An 18669-nucleotide genomic window follows, 5' to 3' on the forward strand; every position below is an offset into this window, starting at 1 on the left:
GAAAGAAAGAAAGAAAGAAAGAAAGAAAGAAGAAAAACGCCTGCCAACACCCACCCCAGGCCAGCAGGGGGTGGGGTGGGGGTTGATGGGAGGGACACTGGTGCTGGGAAATGTGGACTGGTGGAGGGATGGGTGTTGGAATACCATATGACTGAAATCCAATTATGAACAGCTTTGTAAGGGTCTATGCCAAGGTGATTCAATAAAAAGGTTAAAAAATAAGATAAATTAATAAAAATAAATAAATAATTTTTTATAAAAGACTTATGCTGTGGGAGCCAGAGAGATAAAATATCAGCTAACCTTATGCACTGATGACCTGTGCTCAAACCTTGGCACCTCTACTGGTGAAGGGGTGGGTGTTTGAGCATTGTATAACTGAGACTTAAACTTGAAAGCTTTGTAACTTTCCACATGGTGATTCAATAAAAGAATTTTTAAAAAAACACCTTGGCACCTCAAATGATCCCCTGTGCACTGCCAGGAGCAATTCCTGAGCCCTCATCATTGCCAGGTATGGTTCCTCCACTGCCACCACCAAAAAAAAAATTATTTTGTATCTACTATTCTCACACTCTATAAAAGAAACAAACAAACAAAATAGCCTAGATGACAGCACATCTATTAACATCATTCACTGTATCACTGTCGTCCTGTTATTCATCAATTTGCTCAAGTGGGCACCAATAACTTCTCCATTGTGAGACTTGTTCCTGTTTTTGGCATATCCAATATGCCATGGGAGGCTCGCCAGGTGTGACCCAAAAAAAGAAAAAAAATTTAATCTAGAAACTCAAAGGATTAGAGCACATATTTTGCATGTGGAAGACCCCAGTTCAGTTCCTTATACTTACTGGTCCCCTGAACACTGCCAGGTGCTGAAACCCGGCGTCAAAGGTCAGAGTGACTTACCTGAAATTACAGAAATTGCTTTTAAGGCTCGTAACACTCGAAAGGTGCGCAGAGATGACAGGTTTACTGAGACGTATGGAAAAAATGACACAACCCTAAAAGACAGAGCACAGAGAAAGCTTGGGTTGGCTTATTCCTGGCACTGTGCATCTCCACCTGATGACACTCACAGTTTTCCCTTCTCTACTCCTTCTTCACCTCCCCATCTGACACTATCACCATCACTCTCACTGTGGACCGTAGACTGCACAAAAGGCTCACCTTTGTACTCTGCCATAGACACAAATTCCTAGAAATAGCCATTGCAGTTGTGACAACATGCACATGTAGAACAGAAATAGTCCAAACACTTACCAACCAGATATGGCTCATTCCAGGTCCTGGTGCACTTCTCGACCACCCCATTAAGCGGCCAGATCTAGAAAGAAGCTGGGGAATCTGGCTCCCACATGACAACCCCCTTTCCATGACCAAGAGCACCCCATTACTGAACTCCAAAAGTAAATTTGAAATAATAGTGCCTATCTCAAAGGCCTTTGTGAATAGTAAGCAAGAAAACATATCCACAGTACTTAAAGCAGTGGCTGACACAAACTAAGTAATATTGGGTTGGTTAGTATTGTGGTAGCGATGGGTCAATGCTCTTCCTGACTTTTATTTTGCTGGCTCTGTCTCATGTTCAGACACAAAACTGATGTCTTTTACTTCCGGAAGAACTTCAGCTATCATCTCCTGCCCTGCATGATAATTAACTCAAAATAGACCATGGACAAATGGAAGTGGGTGCTCTGGTGTTGGGTGTGGCGTCGAAACAACACATGCATAAATCTATCATTGACAATATTGTAAATCACGGTCACTGTCACTGCCATCCCATTGCTCATCGATTTGCTCAAGCAGGCACCAGTAACATCTTCATTGTGAGACTTGATCTTACTGTTTTTGGCACATCGAATACACATGGGTAGCTTGCCAGGCTCTGCCGAGCTGGCGAGATACTCTCAGTAGCTTGCCGGGCTCTCTGAGAGGGGCAGAGGAATTGACCCTGGGTCGGCCGAGTGCAGGTCAAACGCCCTACCCGCTATGCTGGGAGGAATAAATATTAGAGCCCATACTGTAAGATTTGAAGAAGGAAAAAGAAAAATTCTGTGACCTTACTGTAGACAGAGATTTTTGGTTGAGCCTACCTGTTCCCATCCTACTACTCACTGTAGCAGGTTATAATGATCATACATTGTCTTTCATCCCCTCTGGATGGAGCTGCGAGTGTTATCATAACCCTGTATCTTGCACAAAATCCAGTCCATAACAGACCAGTGCTTGGTGAGTGAAGTGGTAAAGGAAATGAGCATGAGCAGAGGCATGAGTTTGAGCACAGAGATCTCGACTACGTGGTGCTGTTCAAGACAAGCCACGCACGACTCCTAGCATTAATCAGCCATACTCAGTCATGCATGTGTATCTTTGCAGAGCCCTAGGGAAACCAGTTAGCGTCTCTCCCACCCTAAGCCTCTTCAATACAAGATTTCGGGGCTGGAGCAATAGCACAGCGGGTAGGGCATTTGCCTTGCATGCAGCCGATCCGGGTTCGATTCCCAGCAACCCCTATGGTCTCCCAAGCAGTGCCAGGAGTAATTTCTGAGAGCAAAGACAGTAATAACCCCTGTGCATTTCTGGGGGTGACCCAAAAATTAAAAAAATAAAATAAAATACAAAATTTCAACATTCTTACGCTGTTGCAATGACTATGGAGTCCAGCCAATTCCACGGATCTCGAAGGAAAGAAAACTCGTCCAGAATGAAACCTCTTGCCAATATTTTTATCAAAGCTTCAAATATATAAATCCCAGTGAAGACATACCTACAAAGAAAATCAGTCAGAACAAGAAATGTGGTAAGTTATAGAAAAAGCAGCGAGAACCTGTCTTTTCTGACCTTGATGAAGTTTTATTTCATTTTGGTGTGACAGTATTTTAGTCATCAGCGAGCCATTTTACAAAGATAAACTCAAGCAAGGGCTGGTATTGAGTATTTCTAAGAAATAGGTCCAAGGATTATTGTAAAGTGACTTTTCAATGCCTAGCTTCATGGTCATCTTCTTGAAAGAACAGAAGTACTTAAGGTTGTTTTGTTCAAAATCATTTCATTATTAGACTGATGAGAAAAAAAGTTATTCCAGTCAACACTAAATAATAAGACATCATTCGAGGACCTGTGTGATTATAAATATTTTACTTAGAGTTGCAGTTTATGAGATATTTCAACAACTTTAAATGAAGACATATCATAGTTTTAGTCAATGTACAGCCATGACCTACAGATTCATTATAATTCCTATCATAATACCAAGGACAGGGGCCACAGAGGATAGCTCAATGGGCTAAGTGCACACTCTCATACAGGAGGTCCAGGCTTGACCCCCAGCTCCAGATGGTCCCTGAGCAATGCTGGGAACCACACTCAAGCACTGAGATGGGGTGCTCTTCAGCACTTCTAGGTCTGTTCTCAAAACAAGACAAAACAAAATGCGAGTGACATTTTGCAGAAATGAAATCTCCATTCAGAAATTCACATGGAATTTCAAGGGATCACGAACAACTGAATTAATCTTAAAGAAGAATAAAGTTGTGAGGTCTAGAGAGAGAGAGCACTCAAAAGACTATGTTTTGTATGCTGGAACCCAGGTTGAATCCTTGACATCACTTGGTCCCCCAAGCACTGCTAAAAGTGACACCTGAATCAGTAGTGGCCCCTGAGCCCTGCTGGGTATGACCCTAAAAGCAAAAATCAAAAAGAAAACAAAGTTTGAACCTGCAAGAATAGTGTAATAGCTCTATATGTTTTATATATACATGTACATGTATATATACACACACTATATATAACACGTATATATGTATATATGTAGTATTATTTTAGTATAGTATTATGCTGCTTAGTATATATGTGTCATATTTATATATCCTATAACTCAGCAACTAAAACTTAAAATTCCAACTTATAAAAAAAAAAATGGTCAAGACGAGACCCTGAGCGGCCACACATGAACGGCTCCTCAGTTCCTGAGCAATGATCCCGGAGGCCCACTAACTAGGCACCCAGTGGCTTCTTGCAGAAATGCCTCTAGACTGTGAACTGAGCTACGGCCCCATGCTGCCCCAGGAGAGGAAAGGGTTTTCTCTCTTGGCCTTTCCATTCGGTGGCGGCAGCAGCGTGGCACCTGCCATCTTTTAGAGCCCACTAAACAGAGGTATGAGCTTGCAGTGACGCAACTTCTGGCAGAAATTTCTCTGGACTTAATCACTAAAATACCAGAAATCCCAAACCTCATACACTCTTCAATCTCAGCAATGGAAAACAAATTTTCAAATGATGCCTTTTCGTCAGGTCTGATTGTTGGGGGAAAATTCCAAATAATAATAGCGAGTTTTCTGTTGAAATATTGAATGTAATCAAAGTAAAGAGAGATTAAAGTTGAAAACCATCTGCCACACAGGCAGGGTTGGGGGTGGAATGGGAGGTATACTGGTGTTCTTGGTGGTGGAACATGTGCACTGGTGAAGGGATGGGTGTGCGATCATTGTATGACTGAGACTTAAACCTGAAAGCTTTGTAACTTTTCTCATGGTGATTCAACTTAAAAACAGATGGCCAAATTACTTTAATAGATATTTCTCCAAAGATGATATCAAAAATAAGAGTATAAAAAGGTGCTAAGTATCCCTAACTATCAAAGAAATGTAAATCCAAACCATACCAGAATATCTCATACTCATATGAAAGGCTTAAAAAAGTCACTTTCAAAATAACAAGTACTGGCAAGGATATGGAGAAACAAGAACTCCTCTGCAATGATGTGGCCTCATAAAACGTTGCCATCACCATGGAAAGCAGTACGGAGGGTCTTCAAAAGTTTAAACATGTGATCTAACCATCCCATTTCTGGGTATATAGACAAAAGAGTTGAAAGCAGGATCTCAAAGAAATATTTGTGTAACCATATTCATAGCTGCCCTATTTACAATAGCCAAGAAGATGAAGCAACTTAAAAGTCCTTTGAGAAATAATCAATAGAAAAATCTGATGTACTTATATATATTTAATAAACGCAGTGGAATATTTTTTGTTCTTTAAATAAGAAGGAAAGGCAGAGGGTGCACTTCAGTGGTAAAGCTCTAGTTTTGCATGTGCGAAGTTCTGGATTCGATCTCAAACACTACACAAAAGTAGCACTGTAGCACTGTCATCCTGTTCATCAATTTGCTCGAACGGGCACCAGTAACGTCTCCATTGTGAGACTTGTCGTTACTGTTTTTGGCATATCGAATACGCCACGGGTAGCTTGCCAGTAAATAGTTTAAAAATAATAAGTGAGAAAATTCTGTTACCTGAATGAACTACAACAGAGGAGAATCTTGAAGCCATTATATTAAGGGTTATTATGCTTTCACTTATATTTGATTCTTAGAGAAGACAAAATTAAAGAGACAGAGCTGAAAGGTAGTTGTTGGGGACTGCAGGGGAGAACAGAATGAGGAATGACAGCTTAATGGAATCAGTTTTGGTTTTGCAAGATGAAAAGAGCTGTGGATACTGGTAATGGTTGTACAGTTATGTAAATGTACTTAATATATTGAAATTTACACTTTAGAAGGGTTGAGGTGGTAAATTTTATATAACATGTACTTTGCTATGATTAAAATTTTTTTCCTACTTTTCTAGGTCCATCACACACATCTTTTCATTTACTTCCCTACTTCTCTTTCCTTCACCAAACATAAAAAAAACAGCCAAAAAAATCATCTTATCTCTGATATGATACTATACTTAGAGAACCCTAAAACCTCTACCAAGAAACTCCTAAAAACAATAGATTTGTATAGTAAAGTTGCAGGCTACAAAATCAATACCCAAAAGTCTATGGCTTTCCTATACACAAATAACGAGAGAAGAAAGTGACATGAAAAAAACAATCCCATTCACAATCGTGCCTCAGAAAATCAAGTACCTCAGAATCAGATTAACTTAGGAGGTAAAGGACTTGTCCAAAAAAAAACTACAAAACGCTACTTCAAGAAATAAAAGAGGACATGAGGAAATGGAAAGATATCCCCTGCTCATGGATTAGGATAATTAACATTGTCAAAATGGCAATACTCCCCAAAGCATTGTACACATTCAATGCAATCCCTATAAGGATACCCATAAAATTCTTCAAAGAAATGAAGCAAATACTCCTGCATATGGAACAATAAGTCCCCACTTACAAAATATGTGAAATACATATTCACATACAAAATATATGAAAGTTATTACAAAACTTTAGTAACTTCCTACAGTTACACATATACTTATCATAAGTCATAGCGATTTTACTCTTAGATGTTTATCCAAAAAAATTTCAACATACATTCACAAAAAGGGTTTTTGTCCTACCTGGCAATGCTCAGGGGCTACTGCTGTCTCTGAGGTTGGGTGACCACACAGTGCTGGGGACTAAACCCAGACCTCCTACATGCAAAACATCAACCTGTTGAGCTCTCTTTAAAGCCCACAAGTAAAGGCTTTTAGACAGAAATGTTCAAATCAACCTTTCTCATAATTGCTAAAGGCAGGAAAGAACCCATAAGAGATTGACAGGAAAACAAATGGTGGTATATACATACAATGGAATAGAATGCTATAGCAAAATGAAAAAAATTAAATTGCATACAACAGCATGGATGCATCTCAAAAACATTATTCTAAATAGAAGAATCAAGTCACAAAGGTAAGCTATTATATATGCCATTTGACTCCACTGATGTGAAATCCTAGAAAAGACAAAACTAACGGAGAGTAACAGAACAGATCAGAATATGCCAGAAGTTCGAGTAGGAATATAGAGAATTGATTCCTAAGAGGCATAAAGAAACTGGGTGAAGGGGGTCAGGAAAATAAGTCAAGTGTCTAAGTGCATGCCTAGCACGTATCAGGTCCTTAGTTCAATCCCTTGTACTAAGTGGCCCCCCAGAACTGCTGGGCTACCACCAACTAGTATGGCACCAAACCGTTAGACCTGCAGTGCCAGTCTGAGCATCTCCAGGAGGAATCCAAACTCCTGAACACTGCCGGGTGGGGTCTTTTAAAAAAACATTAGGGCCGGAGCGATAGCACAGCGGGTAGGGCGTTTGCCTTGCACGCGGCCAACCCGGGTTCGATCCCCGGCATCCCATATGGTCCCCCAGCACCGCCAGGAGTAATTCCTGAGTGCAAAGCCAGGAGTAACCCCTGAGCATCGCTGGGTGTGACCCAAAAAGCAAAAAATAATAATAATAATAATAATAAATAATTAAATAAAACATTAGCACATTTATTTATTTATTTATTGGATCACAATGCAAGTACTAACCACTATACGATCATGAGCCTCATGCATGAAGGAACCGGCAGAGGAACCTAGGTGTGTGGGACCCGGGGCTGAGATCTCCAAGCCTGCTCGGATTGGGACTGGGCCTCTTCCACCCAGATCCCCCTTTTTCCAGTAGCTAGGCAGTCACACCCAGGGACTGCCCTGGTGCCATGTAATCCCCCCCAACAGCCAACATCCAGAGACTGTAAAACCAAGCTCCTGGAAGCATGTGGCTGCAAAGCAGCCACACGACATCTTATAGCCTAGTTGTCCCTCTGGGAGAACTTGGTAAGCTACCAGAATTTCCTGCCTGCATGGGAGAGCCTTGAAAACTCCCCATGGGGTATTCATTTGCCAAAACCAGTAACAATGCTGGGTCTCATTCCCCTGACCCTGAAAGAGCCTCCAATGCAGCATCCTTGGGAAGAAGGCATCCTTGGGAAGGACCAGTAAAGAGAGGCTTCTAAAAATCTCAGGGCTAGGACAAATGGAGACGTTACTGAGACCACTCAAGAAATTCAACGATCAACGGGATGATGATGATGATGATGATTTATTGAATCACAGTAAGATACAAAGTCGTTCATGAATGGGCTTCAGTCATACAATGTTTCAGCACCAGTGTACATTTCCCAGCACCAACACTTTCAGTTTTTCTCCCCACATCCCACCCACCTGCCACTATGGTAGGCACTTTTCTTCTCTCTCTCTCTCTCCATCTCCCTCTTACTCCCTCTCCCTCTCCCTCCCTCTCTCTCTCTCTCCAAATGAATACAGTCCTCCTCACTCTGTCCCTCTCATTTTTTCCTTCAAATTTTTTTAATTATTCTTTTTTTTAGGTTTTTAAATTTTATTTTTATTTTCTCTTTATTTTTTTAAATTTATTTATTTTTAATTAGTGAATCACTGTGAGGGTACAGTTACAGATTTATACATTTTTGTGCTCATGTTTCCCCCATACAAAGTTTGAGAACCCATCCCTTCACCAGTGCCCATTCTCTACCACCGGTACACCCAACATCCCTTCTACCCTTCCCATTCCCGTCTCCCCCCACCCCACCCTGCCACTGTGGCAGGGCATTTCCTTTTGTTCTCTCTCTCTCTCATTAGGTGTTGTGGTTCTCAATAGAGGTGTTGAGTGGCCACTGTGTTCAGTCTCTAGACCACATTCAGCCTGCATCACCCTTCCCCCGCATGGCCTCCGACTGCATTATACTTGGTGATCCCTTCTCTAAGTTGCCCTCTCCCCAGAATGTGGGGCCAGCTTCCAAGCCATGGAGTCAACCTCCTGGTACTTATTTCTACTATTCTTCTATTCTTGGGTGTTAGTCTCCTACTCTGTTATTCTATATTCCACAGATGAGTGCAATCTTCCTATGTCTGTCTTTCTCTTTCTGACTCATTTCACTTAGCATGATACTTTCCATGCCGATCCACTTATACGCAAATTTCATGACCTCCTTTTTTCTAACAGCTGCATAGTATTCCATTGTATAGATGTACCAAAGTTTCTTCAACCAGTCATCTGTTCTAGGGCACTCGGGTTTTTTCCAGATTCTGGCTATTGTAAACAGTGCTGCAATGAACATATAAGTGCAGATGTCGTTTTGACTATACTTTTTAGCTTCTCTGGGATATATTCCCAGCAGTGGTATTGCTGTGTCCCTCTCATTTTGACTCATTTCGTTCACTTGATACATGTCCATCCATTTATAAGCAAATTTCATGACTTCATTTTTCCTAACAGCTGGGTAGTATTCCATTGTGCAGATGTACCATAGTCTCTTTATCCAGTCATCCGTTCTCGGGCACTCAGGTTGTTTCCAGATTCTATGGCTATTGTGAGTAGTGCTGCAATGAACATAGAAGAGCAGATGATGTTTTTGCTGTTTTTGGGCAGATATATCTGGATATATTCCCAGAAGTGGTATTGCTGGGTCAAATGGGAGCTCTATTTCTAGTTTTTTGAGGAATGTCCATATTATTTTCCAAAAAGACTGGGCCAGTCGCATTTCCACAAAAATAAAGAAGAAGAAGAGTTCCTTTCTCCCCACATCTGCACCAGCATTAGTTGTTCTCGTTCTTTTGCATGTGTTCCAGTCTCTTTGGTGTGAGATGATATCTCATTGTTGTTTTGATTTGCATCTCCCTGATGACTAGTGATGTAGAGCATTTTTTCATGTGCTTTTTGGCCATTTTAATTTCTTCTTTTATGTTCACTTCTTCTCCTCATTTTTTGATGGTGTTGAATGCTTTTTTTCTCGTAAAGTTCAACCAGTGCCTTATATATCTTGGATATTAATTTCTTATCAGATGGGGATTGGGTAAATAATTTTTCCCATTCCGAATGCCTTGCCACAGTGGCAGGGTGGGGTGGGGGGGAGATGGGATTGGGGAGGGTGGGAGGGACACTGGGTTTACGGGTGGTGGAGAATGGGCGCTGGTGAAGGGATGGGTTCCCGAACTTTGTATGAGGGAAATATAAGCACAAAAGTGTATAAATCTGTAACTGTACCCTCACGGTGATTCTCTAATTAAAAATAAATAAATTAAAAAAAAAAAGAGTTAAGGCCCTTGTATTGTTCACAGATGCCCCTGTTCAGTGTGATGACCTGAGCACTGCCAGGAGTAATTCCTGAGCATAGAGCCAGAATAAACCCTGAGCACTGCTGGGTGTGTTCCAAAAATTAACCAAAACAAGAAAAAAATCCAGGTTGCTGTCAGTAAATGCTATCTTTTATTTCATTCTACTCAGTGAAAACTCCCTTTCTCGTCTCACCTATCCAATACTGGACATTGCCTCAGACATAAAATCATAGTGACTAAAGAGGTAATCTTACTTGCTTCCTTTTTAAATCTTTGTTTGTAAAAGATATCTGTTTTACATTGAATATTGCTCAAAGCCAAAAATTTTCTTCATTTAATTGGTCTAGGTTATAGTTGTTTAGATAAGTAGTTAAGTCTACATTGATATTCTCTGAAAAGACATCTTGTTTTCTAATATTCTGTGACTTTTCTATTCATTTTACATATGTAGACAGAATTATTGGTCCAAAGTACAAATATAATCATACTATTTCCATCATAAAAGTTATTACATGGTTCCTTAAGATCTTTGAAATAAAAGTTGTACTCTGAATGTAAAAAAATAAATAAATAAATAAATAAATAATAATTTTTCCCATTCCATGGACTGTCTTTGTAGCATGGTCACCATTTCTTTTGAGTTGCAGGAGCTTCTTAGTTTAATGTAGTCCCATTTTTTTTATCTTTGCTTCCATTTACTTGGTCAGTGGTGTTTCATCTTTGAAGATGTCTTTAGCGTCAATGTCATGGAGGGTTTTGCCAACATTTTCCTCTGCTTACCATATGGATTCATATCTGATGTTGAGGTATTTAATCCATTTTTATCTGACTTTTGTATATAATGTTATATAGAGGTCTGAGTTCTTTTTTTTAACATGTAGCTGCCTAGTTTTCCCAGCACCACTTGTTAAAGAGGTTTTTCTTGCTCAGTTTATATTCCTTGCTCCTTTATCAAAGATTAAGTGATCATATATTTGAGGGTATGCTTCAGGATATTAAATTCTATTCCATTAATTTGTGGGTCTGTCTTTATTTCAATACCATGCTGTTTTAATTACTACCTCTTTGTAGTACAGAAGTTGGGGAAGGTGATACCTCCCAATCCTTATTTTTCCCAAGGATTGCTTTAGCTATTTGTGGGGTTTATTGTTCCATATGAATTTCAGTAGTGTTTGATCTATTTCTTTGAAAAATGTTATGGGGGGGCTGGAGTGATAGTACAGCGGGTAGGGCGCTTGCCTTGCACGCGGCCGACCCAGGTTCGATCCCCAGCATCCCATATGGTCCCCGAGCACAGCCAGGGGTAATTCCTGAGTGCAGAGCCAGGAGTAACCCCTGTGCATCGCCGGGTGTGACCCAAAAACCAAAAAAAAAAAAAATGTTATGGGTATTCCTCAAGGGACTGCATTGAATATGTTTAATGCTTTGGAGAGTATTACCATTTCAACAGTGTTAATCCTCCCTATCCATAAGCAGGAGATATGTCTCCATTTCCTCATGTCGTCTTTTATTTCTTGAAGTAGTGTTTTATAGTTTTCTTTGTATAAGTCCTTAACCGCTTTAGTTAAGCTGATTCCAAGGTACTTGATTTTCTGAGGCACAATTGTGAACGGAATTGTTTTTAAATATCTCTTTATTCTTTTTCATTATTTATTTATAGGAAAGCTATGGACTTTGGGGTATTGATTTTGTAACCTGCCACTTTGCAAATAAATGTTTCTAGGAGCTTTCATGTAGACTCTATAATTTTCTAAGAATAGTATATCATCTGCAAACAGTGAAAGCTTGATTTCTTCCTTTCCTATTTGGGTGTTCTTGATATCTTTTTCTTGACTAACTCCTATGGCAAGTAGTTCCAGAACTATATTTAATAGGATGGTCTGGATGGGTACCCTTGTCTTATGCCTGATCTTAGATGGAAAGCTTTTAGTTTTTCCCCTTGAAATAATGCTTGCAGTGGGCTTGTAATAGATGGCCTTGACTATAATGAGGATCATTCTTTCAACTTCCATTTCATTGAGAGTTTTTATCTGAATGGGTGCTGGATCTTGTCAAATACTTTCTCTGTTTCTATTGATATGATTATACTGGTTTTACTTTTTCTTTTATTGATATGGTGTACTGTGTAGATTGACTTGCAAATAATAAATCATCCTTGTATCCTGGCATGAATTCTATTTGATCATGGAGTATGATCTTTTCAATGATTTGTTGAATTCTATTTGTTAGAATTTTCTTGAGTATCTTTGCATCTGTGTTCATCATTGCCCTGTAATTCTCTTTTTTGTGGTGTCTCTCTCTGCTTTTGGTATCAGGGTGATATTTGCCTCATAGAAACTGTTCGGAGTATTTCTGTTTCTTCAATTTCCTGGAAAAGCTTGAAAATGATTGGCAGTAGGTCCTCTTTAAAGGTTTGGAAGAATCACTTGTGAATCTATCTGGGCTTGTGTTTTGGAAAAATTTTTGATTACCATTTCCATTTTCTCAATAGTGGTAGGTCTGTTCAAATATTCCAAATCTTCTTCGTTCAGCCTTGGGAGGTTATATGAATCTAGAAATGTATCCAGGACTTGAAAAAAAAGAAGAAACTTGGGAGAGTGGTTGTAATATTCTATAATATTTTGATATTCTATAAGGCTCACGGCTGAGCCTGGCAAGCTACCCACGGTGTATTCAATATGCCAAAAATAGTAACAGCACAACTCACAATGAAGACATTACTGGTGCCCACTTGAACAAATCGGTGAGCAACGGGATGACAGTGATACAGTGATAAGGCTCAGAGAGTAGAGAAGGGAGCCCTGTATAATAGTCCCAAGTCTCCAAAGCAACAAGTTCATCAAAATATAGAAAGTATCACAGACTCCCAAGGCAGGAAGTGCATGGAAGTAACCAATGAACAGTTCCGGAGAATCTCCCTGGTGCATCTGTACAGACCAGGAGTTAGCCCAGTCTTGGGGTGGTCAGGTGAAGAACAAGTTGGTGAGGCTCACACCAAAAAGTTCCTGGGGGTTGTGGGCAGAAGCATGGTGCTAAAAATCTATGCCTCACCTTCTAAAATCTCCACCCTCACAAAACCTGATCAGGAGATTAGACCTGGGCTTTGAAAGGTCTCCAGGATAACAGTTTCAGTGTGCTTACATCATGGTCCCATGCAGGGGAGCAAGCCTCCATCATTCCAAGTTGAGGTTGGCAGTGCACAGGCAGTGCACCTGTCCCAGGTGAAAGAAAATCTGACCCCCATCCTCCGCCACTGCATCTGTTTGAGAGCAAATATGAACCCATAGCCAGAAAGGAGACTTTCTCCAAAGACTGAGAAAAATATACTTCTACCGTGTGTGGCAGTCCTCACTTAAGGACCACAACAAATCCATAGTGAGGCACTAGAAACTGCAAGCAATGAGGAGCAGTACAGTCTGTACTGAACTTTCTATGCTGAAAAGCAGTGATCAGAATCCACACAAACTGAGCCTCTGCACGGAATTGCCAAATGTGAACCTTAGCTTGACTACCAGTCTGCATAAAGCCAGATCTTCAGCTCTATGAAGAAGAGGAAGAGCCCTCTACCCAAATGGAAGACTAAAAGCCCAGAGCATGCAAGAGGTCATTACTCTTGCAGAAGAATATTTCAAAGTGACAACAGTAAGGATGCTCACTGAAGTGAGGAAAGCAATAGAAGAGATTCTAACAAGGAAAGAAAGTATGAAAAATGGCAATCTAAATTGACTAAAGAACATGGTAGGAACTAAAATAACACAATAGATGGTTCAGCAATTGAATGACAGAATTCAAGAAGGAACCAGAATACTTGAGAATAAAATACTTGAAACTGTTAATAAAAAAGAGAAAAAATAATTTAGAAAAATGAAGAAAATATGAGGACCCTATGGGTCAGCACGCAGAATGTGCACTGGTGGAGGGATGGGTATTGATCATTGTGTGACTATAACCCAAACATGAAAGCTTGTAACTATCTCACGGTGATCAATAAAATTTTTAAAAAGGCCTACCCCCCCAAAAAAAAGAAAAGAAAAATAACATCCATATTGTAAAAGTTCTGGAAGGAGAGAAAAGACAGAAAGTGGAAGAATTATTGATCAAATCAATTCATTGTATTCACTGTATCACTGTCATCCCACTGTTCATTGATTTGCTTGAGCAGGCATCAACAACGTCTTCATTCGTCTTAGCCCTGAGATTTTTAGCAGCCTCTCTTTACTCATTCTTCCCAGCGGTGCCACATTGGAGGCTCTTTCAGGATAAGGGGAATGAGACCCATCGTTGTTACTGTATTTGGCATATTAAATACGCCACGAAGAGCTTGCCAGGCTCTACCATGTGGGCAGGATTCTCTCAGTACCTTGCCAGGTTCTCTGAGAGGAAGAACTAGGCTATAAGAGGTCATGAAGCCCACAAATGCAGCCATGTGCTTCCGGGAGCTTTGTTTTATAGTCTCTGGATCATGGCCATTGATTGGATTACATGGTGGCTGTGGGCAGTTTGTGGGTGTGGCTGCCAAGCTACTGGAATATGAGGGATCTGGGAGAAGGAGGCCCAGTCCCAATCCAAGCAGGCTTGGAGATCTCAGCTTCAGGTCCTGCACACCTGGTTCCTCTGCCGGTTCCTTCATGCATGAGGCTCGTCCACCTGTGAAGAGTGGCCTTGAGCATGGCTATGGCTGGGTTCTGGAGGTCTTTGGCTGCAGGGGCTCTGCTTGGGGCGGGGAGGGAAACTCAACCCTCATCCCTACGAGGGGCCCTGGTGAAGACAGCCAGGTGCAGGGGCAAGAGACTCTATAACCAATCTTAGGGGGAAATATTTTTTTTTTACACATGTATACATAAAAGCACACAAGGCTCAAGAGATCATGTTAGTGATCTCCTATAGATGGGCTTAATGGTCCCTCAGTGGAATACAACAATCCTTACCCTCTTTCCTCTAATGATACTTTTTTGTAGCATTCTCAGCGGTTTTTCATAATAATCAAAACAAAATATATTATTTCATTCTGCTTTGGGGCAGGGTTTTGGGGTTCTGTATGGAAACACCCAAAATACGGTGATGGGAAGGTGGGAAGGTTATAGCTGAGAACTTTCTCATTTTGGGGATTGTCATACATCCAGATCCAACACACTCAAAGAGTTCCAAACAAAATAAATCCAAATATGGGGCTGAAAAGATAGTACAGCTGTTGGACCTTGCACACAGCAAAGCCAGGTCCAACCCCTGAAACTGCACTGGGTCTCCCCAGGCTCTCCCAGGAATGATCTCTTGAGTGCAGAACGAGGAGCAAGCAACGAGCACAGACACTGTGGTCCTCCAAAACAAAAACTAGAGAAACAGCAACAACAAAGGAATCCTGATCTAAGAAAGAGAAAAAATATTATAAATTAGAGTGTAAATCAAAGAAACAACAAATACAAAAGATCAATGGAAGTAAGAGCAACTTTTTCAAAAGAATAAACAAAATCAACAAACTCTTATGATCACAAAGGGAAACAAAGAAAATTCTAATAAATTAAAGGGGAGAAGTTAATCATACACCACAGAAATATAAAAAATCATATGAGACTATTATGAGCAACTTATTGTGAACTTCATGAAATTGGAGATCCTAGGAAAAAATTAATATATTTTTCAAACCTCAAACCCACACAATACAAAACAAGGAGGAAGTAGAACATCTCAACAGAACAATAGATAATATTTAAATCAAGTATTCTAAATAAAAGTCAAGGTACAGACAGGTTCACTAGTGAATTTTTTCAAACCTTCGAAGAGGACCTAACTTCCTAAACTTCTCAGCCTCTTCCTAAATGTTAAAGACACAGAAATTCTTTTAAACAGTTTCTATTAAGTTAATATTACCATAATACCAAAAGCATATAGATATATTAGTTTAAAAAAAACAGACCATTACCCCTCATGAACACAGATGCAAAGATTCTCAAGAAAATCTTAGAAAATTAAACTCAACAATACAATAAAAGGACCTTAGCTATAATTTTTTTAATTACCAAATGGTGTTATGACAGAGATGCAAGGATGATTCAATTCAATGAATGTGCAATTCAATGAATGTGATAACCACATCAGTACAAGGAAAGATAAAAAAAATCATGTGGTAAGGAACAGGTATGTGATTCAGTGACAGAGCACTTGAGAATTTAAGCCCCTGACTCGATTCCAGGCATGATAATATTATAATAAAAATAATAATAGTAACAATAAATAGTAAAATATACATAGAAGGCTTTCAACAAAATCAAATCCCCATTTTTATAAAAACTCAACACAATGAGGATATGAAAAGAACTTCCTTCAATAGTAAATACCTCATATCATAAACACTATTAACATCATACTTGTAAAAAACTGAAAGTCTTTCCTGTATGTTCAGGCACAAGACAAAAATGTCCACCCTCACCATTATTATTCAATATGGCATTGAAAATCCTTGTCACAGCAATTAGATCAGAAATAAAAATGAATAGGATTCAAATTGCCAAAGAAAAAGTAAGATTTGATGATATAATATGTAGAAAACCATAAATCTATAACAACAACAAAACCTTCTAGAAACAATAAATCTATACAACAAAATCCAAGCTACAAAACCAATATACAAGAATCTATTGAATTTATAGATGAAAACAATTAGGCAATCTTAAAAAAACAGAGATGGACCACCGAGATGTGATCCCGGGGGCCGCACGCATGTGCGGCCTCTCCGCAGCTGTACAAGCGTGAATCCAGACCCAGCAAAACCTCTTTCGGTGTGAGCAGCTCCTCGCAGAATGTCTCCAGCCTGGGAACTGGGCCTCAGCCCCGTGCCCGCCCGGGAGGGGAAAGGTATTTCTCTCTCTCGCCTCTTTCTCTCCGGGGATGAAGGGCTCGGTGGCCGCCATATTAAGACGACCACAGATTGGGTTTTCAAGCCTGCAATTATCTAATATCTGGAAGAAATCTCCCTGGACTTCTTGTTAAAGTACAGAAATTCAAATTCTACCCCACTAGATTCAGACCTTATTTGTCTTCACAGTAGGTCTGAATCTAGTGGGGTACTCCTAACAACAATAGTGAGGTTTGTGTTGAAATATTGAATGTAACCAAAGTAAACAGAATGTAAAATGAAACTTATCAGTTACAAGGTAGGGGGTGGGTGGGCAGGATGGGAGGTGTACTGTGTGGGTTTTTTTTTTTTTTGGTGGTGGTATATGGGCACTGGTGAAGGGATGGTTGTTTCAGCATTGTATAACTGAGACCTAAGCCCGAAAGCATTGTAATCTTCCACACGGTGATTTAATAAAATAAAAAAAAAATTAAAAAAAAAACAGAGATGATAGACTTATACAAAGAAAGTATAACTCACCATTAGAAGAAATAGAAAATATAAGAAAAGTAAGACATATTCCTTGTTCATGAGTTAGAAAACAACCTTATCAAATGAGTCAAATGACTATCCTATCCAAAGTGCATATAGATTCAATGCAATCTCCATCAAAATTCTCGTGGTATTCTTCAGGAACATGGAATAAATACTATTAGAATTTGTGTAGAGTAGTAAAACTCCATAAATAGCCAAAGAAATCCTGAAAACAATATTTATGGGACACATTGCATTTATTGACTTTAAATTATACTTTAGGTTTATAGCAATCAAAACTGTGTACTGAAATGAAGACAGACTCTCAGACTAATGGAACAGAATTGAAAGCCTAGAGATAAACCATTTATGTATGAACAGTTAATTTATGACAAAGAAGCATAGTACATAAAGTAGAGCGAGGAGAGTCTCTTCAGCAAAGGGTGCTGGGAAAACTGGATGCAAAAAATAATAATAATCTGGACCTTCACCTCACAGCACACAGAAATGTTAATGCAAGTGGACCAAAACCGTCAATATTAGACCCAAATCCATAAAATACATTAACGAAAACATAAGCAGAATTCTCTATACTACTGACTTCAGATATATCTTTAATGATTTGACTCATTTGGCTAAGAAAACAAGAGAAAAAATAGAATTACATCAAACTAGAAAGTTTCTGCAGTGGGGGAAAATAAGGTGTATTTTTTAAGAAAGGATCTCATAAAAAAAAAGCTAATATTCAGTATATATGATGTACTCTTAAAACTCAATGACTAAATAAATAAATAGCCTTATCAAAACACTGAGTAGCAGAGATCAACATATATTTCCAAAACAAGATATACAGGTAGCACAGGAATACTAAAAAGTATCCAGCATCACTAATTATGAGAAATGCGAGTTTAAAACATGTGATATCACCTGACGGTAGTTAGAACAACTGTTTTAAAACACCATAAACAATCAGGGCTGGCAAGGATGAGAAAGAAATCCTTATTCACAGTTAGTGAGACTGTCATTTAGTTCATTTTCCATAGGAAACAGTATCACTGTATCACTGTCATCCCGTTGTTCATCAATTTGCTCGAGCAAGCACCAGTAATGTCTCCATTCATCCCTACCGTGTGTCATTTTAGATGGATGGTGTATTGGGGTCTCTTTCAGGGTCAAGGAAATGAGGATCGTTGTTGCTACTGTTTTTGGCTTATCAAGTACACCTTGGATAGCTTGCCAGGAAACAGTATAGAGACTTCTAAAAATAAAATTAAGAAAAGCTCTTGCATTTGATTAGGTGATTTTACTCATTGGTATCTTCCCAAGAGCCTAAAAATATTAATTCAAAATTATATTTGACCATCTATGTTATTACAATACTATTTACAACAGACAGATCTGGGAATAACCCAAG

At 39.4% G+C, this 18669-nt stretch overlaps 1 protein-coding gene across 1 annotated transcript in view; it reads right to left on the minus strand.

Annotated features, from left to right (window-relative positions):
- SCN11A (sodium voltage-gated channel alpha subunit 11) overlaps positions 1–18669 on the minus strand; it is a 113351-nt gene that overhangs the window by 70734 nt on the left and 23948 nt on the right. Inside the window, exons 4-5 of the mRNA XM_004614562.3 lie at positions 2645–2773; positions 913–1007 (exon numbers count right to left, since the gene is read on the minus strand). Of these exons, the coding sequence (XP_004614619.3) occupies positions 913–1007; positions 2645–2773 (224 nt within the window). The remainder of the gene's footprint in view (positions 1–912; positions 1008–2644; positions 2774–18669) is intronic.

Source organism: Sorex araneus, chromosome 4 (assembly GCF_027595985.1).
Source record: "Sorex araneus isolate mSorAra2 chromosome 4, mSorAra2.pri, whole genome shotgun sequence".
NCBI classification, from domain to species: domain Eukaryota; kingdom Metazoa; phylum Chordata; class Mammalia; order Eulipotyphla; family Soricidae; genus Sorex; species Sorex araneus.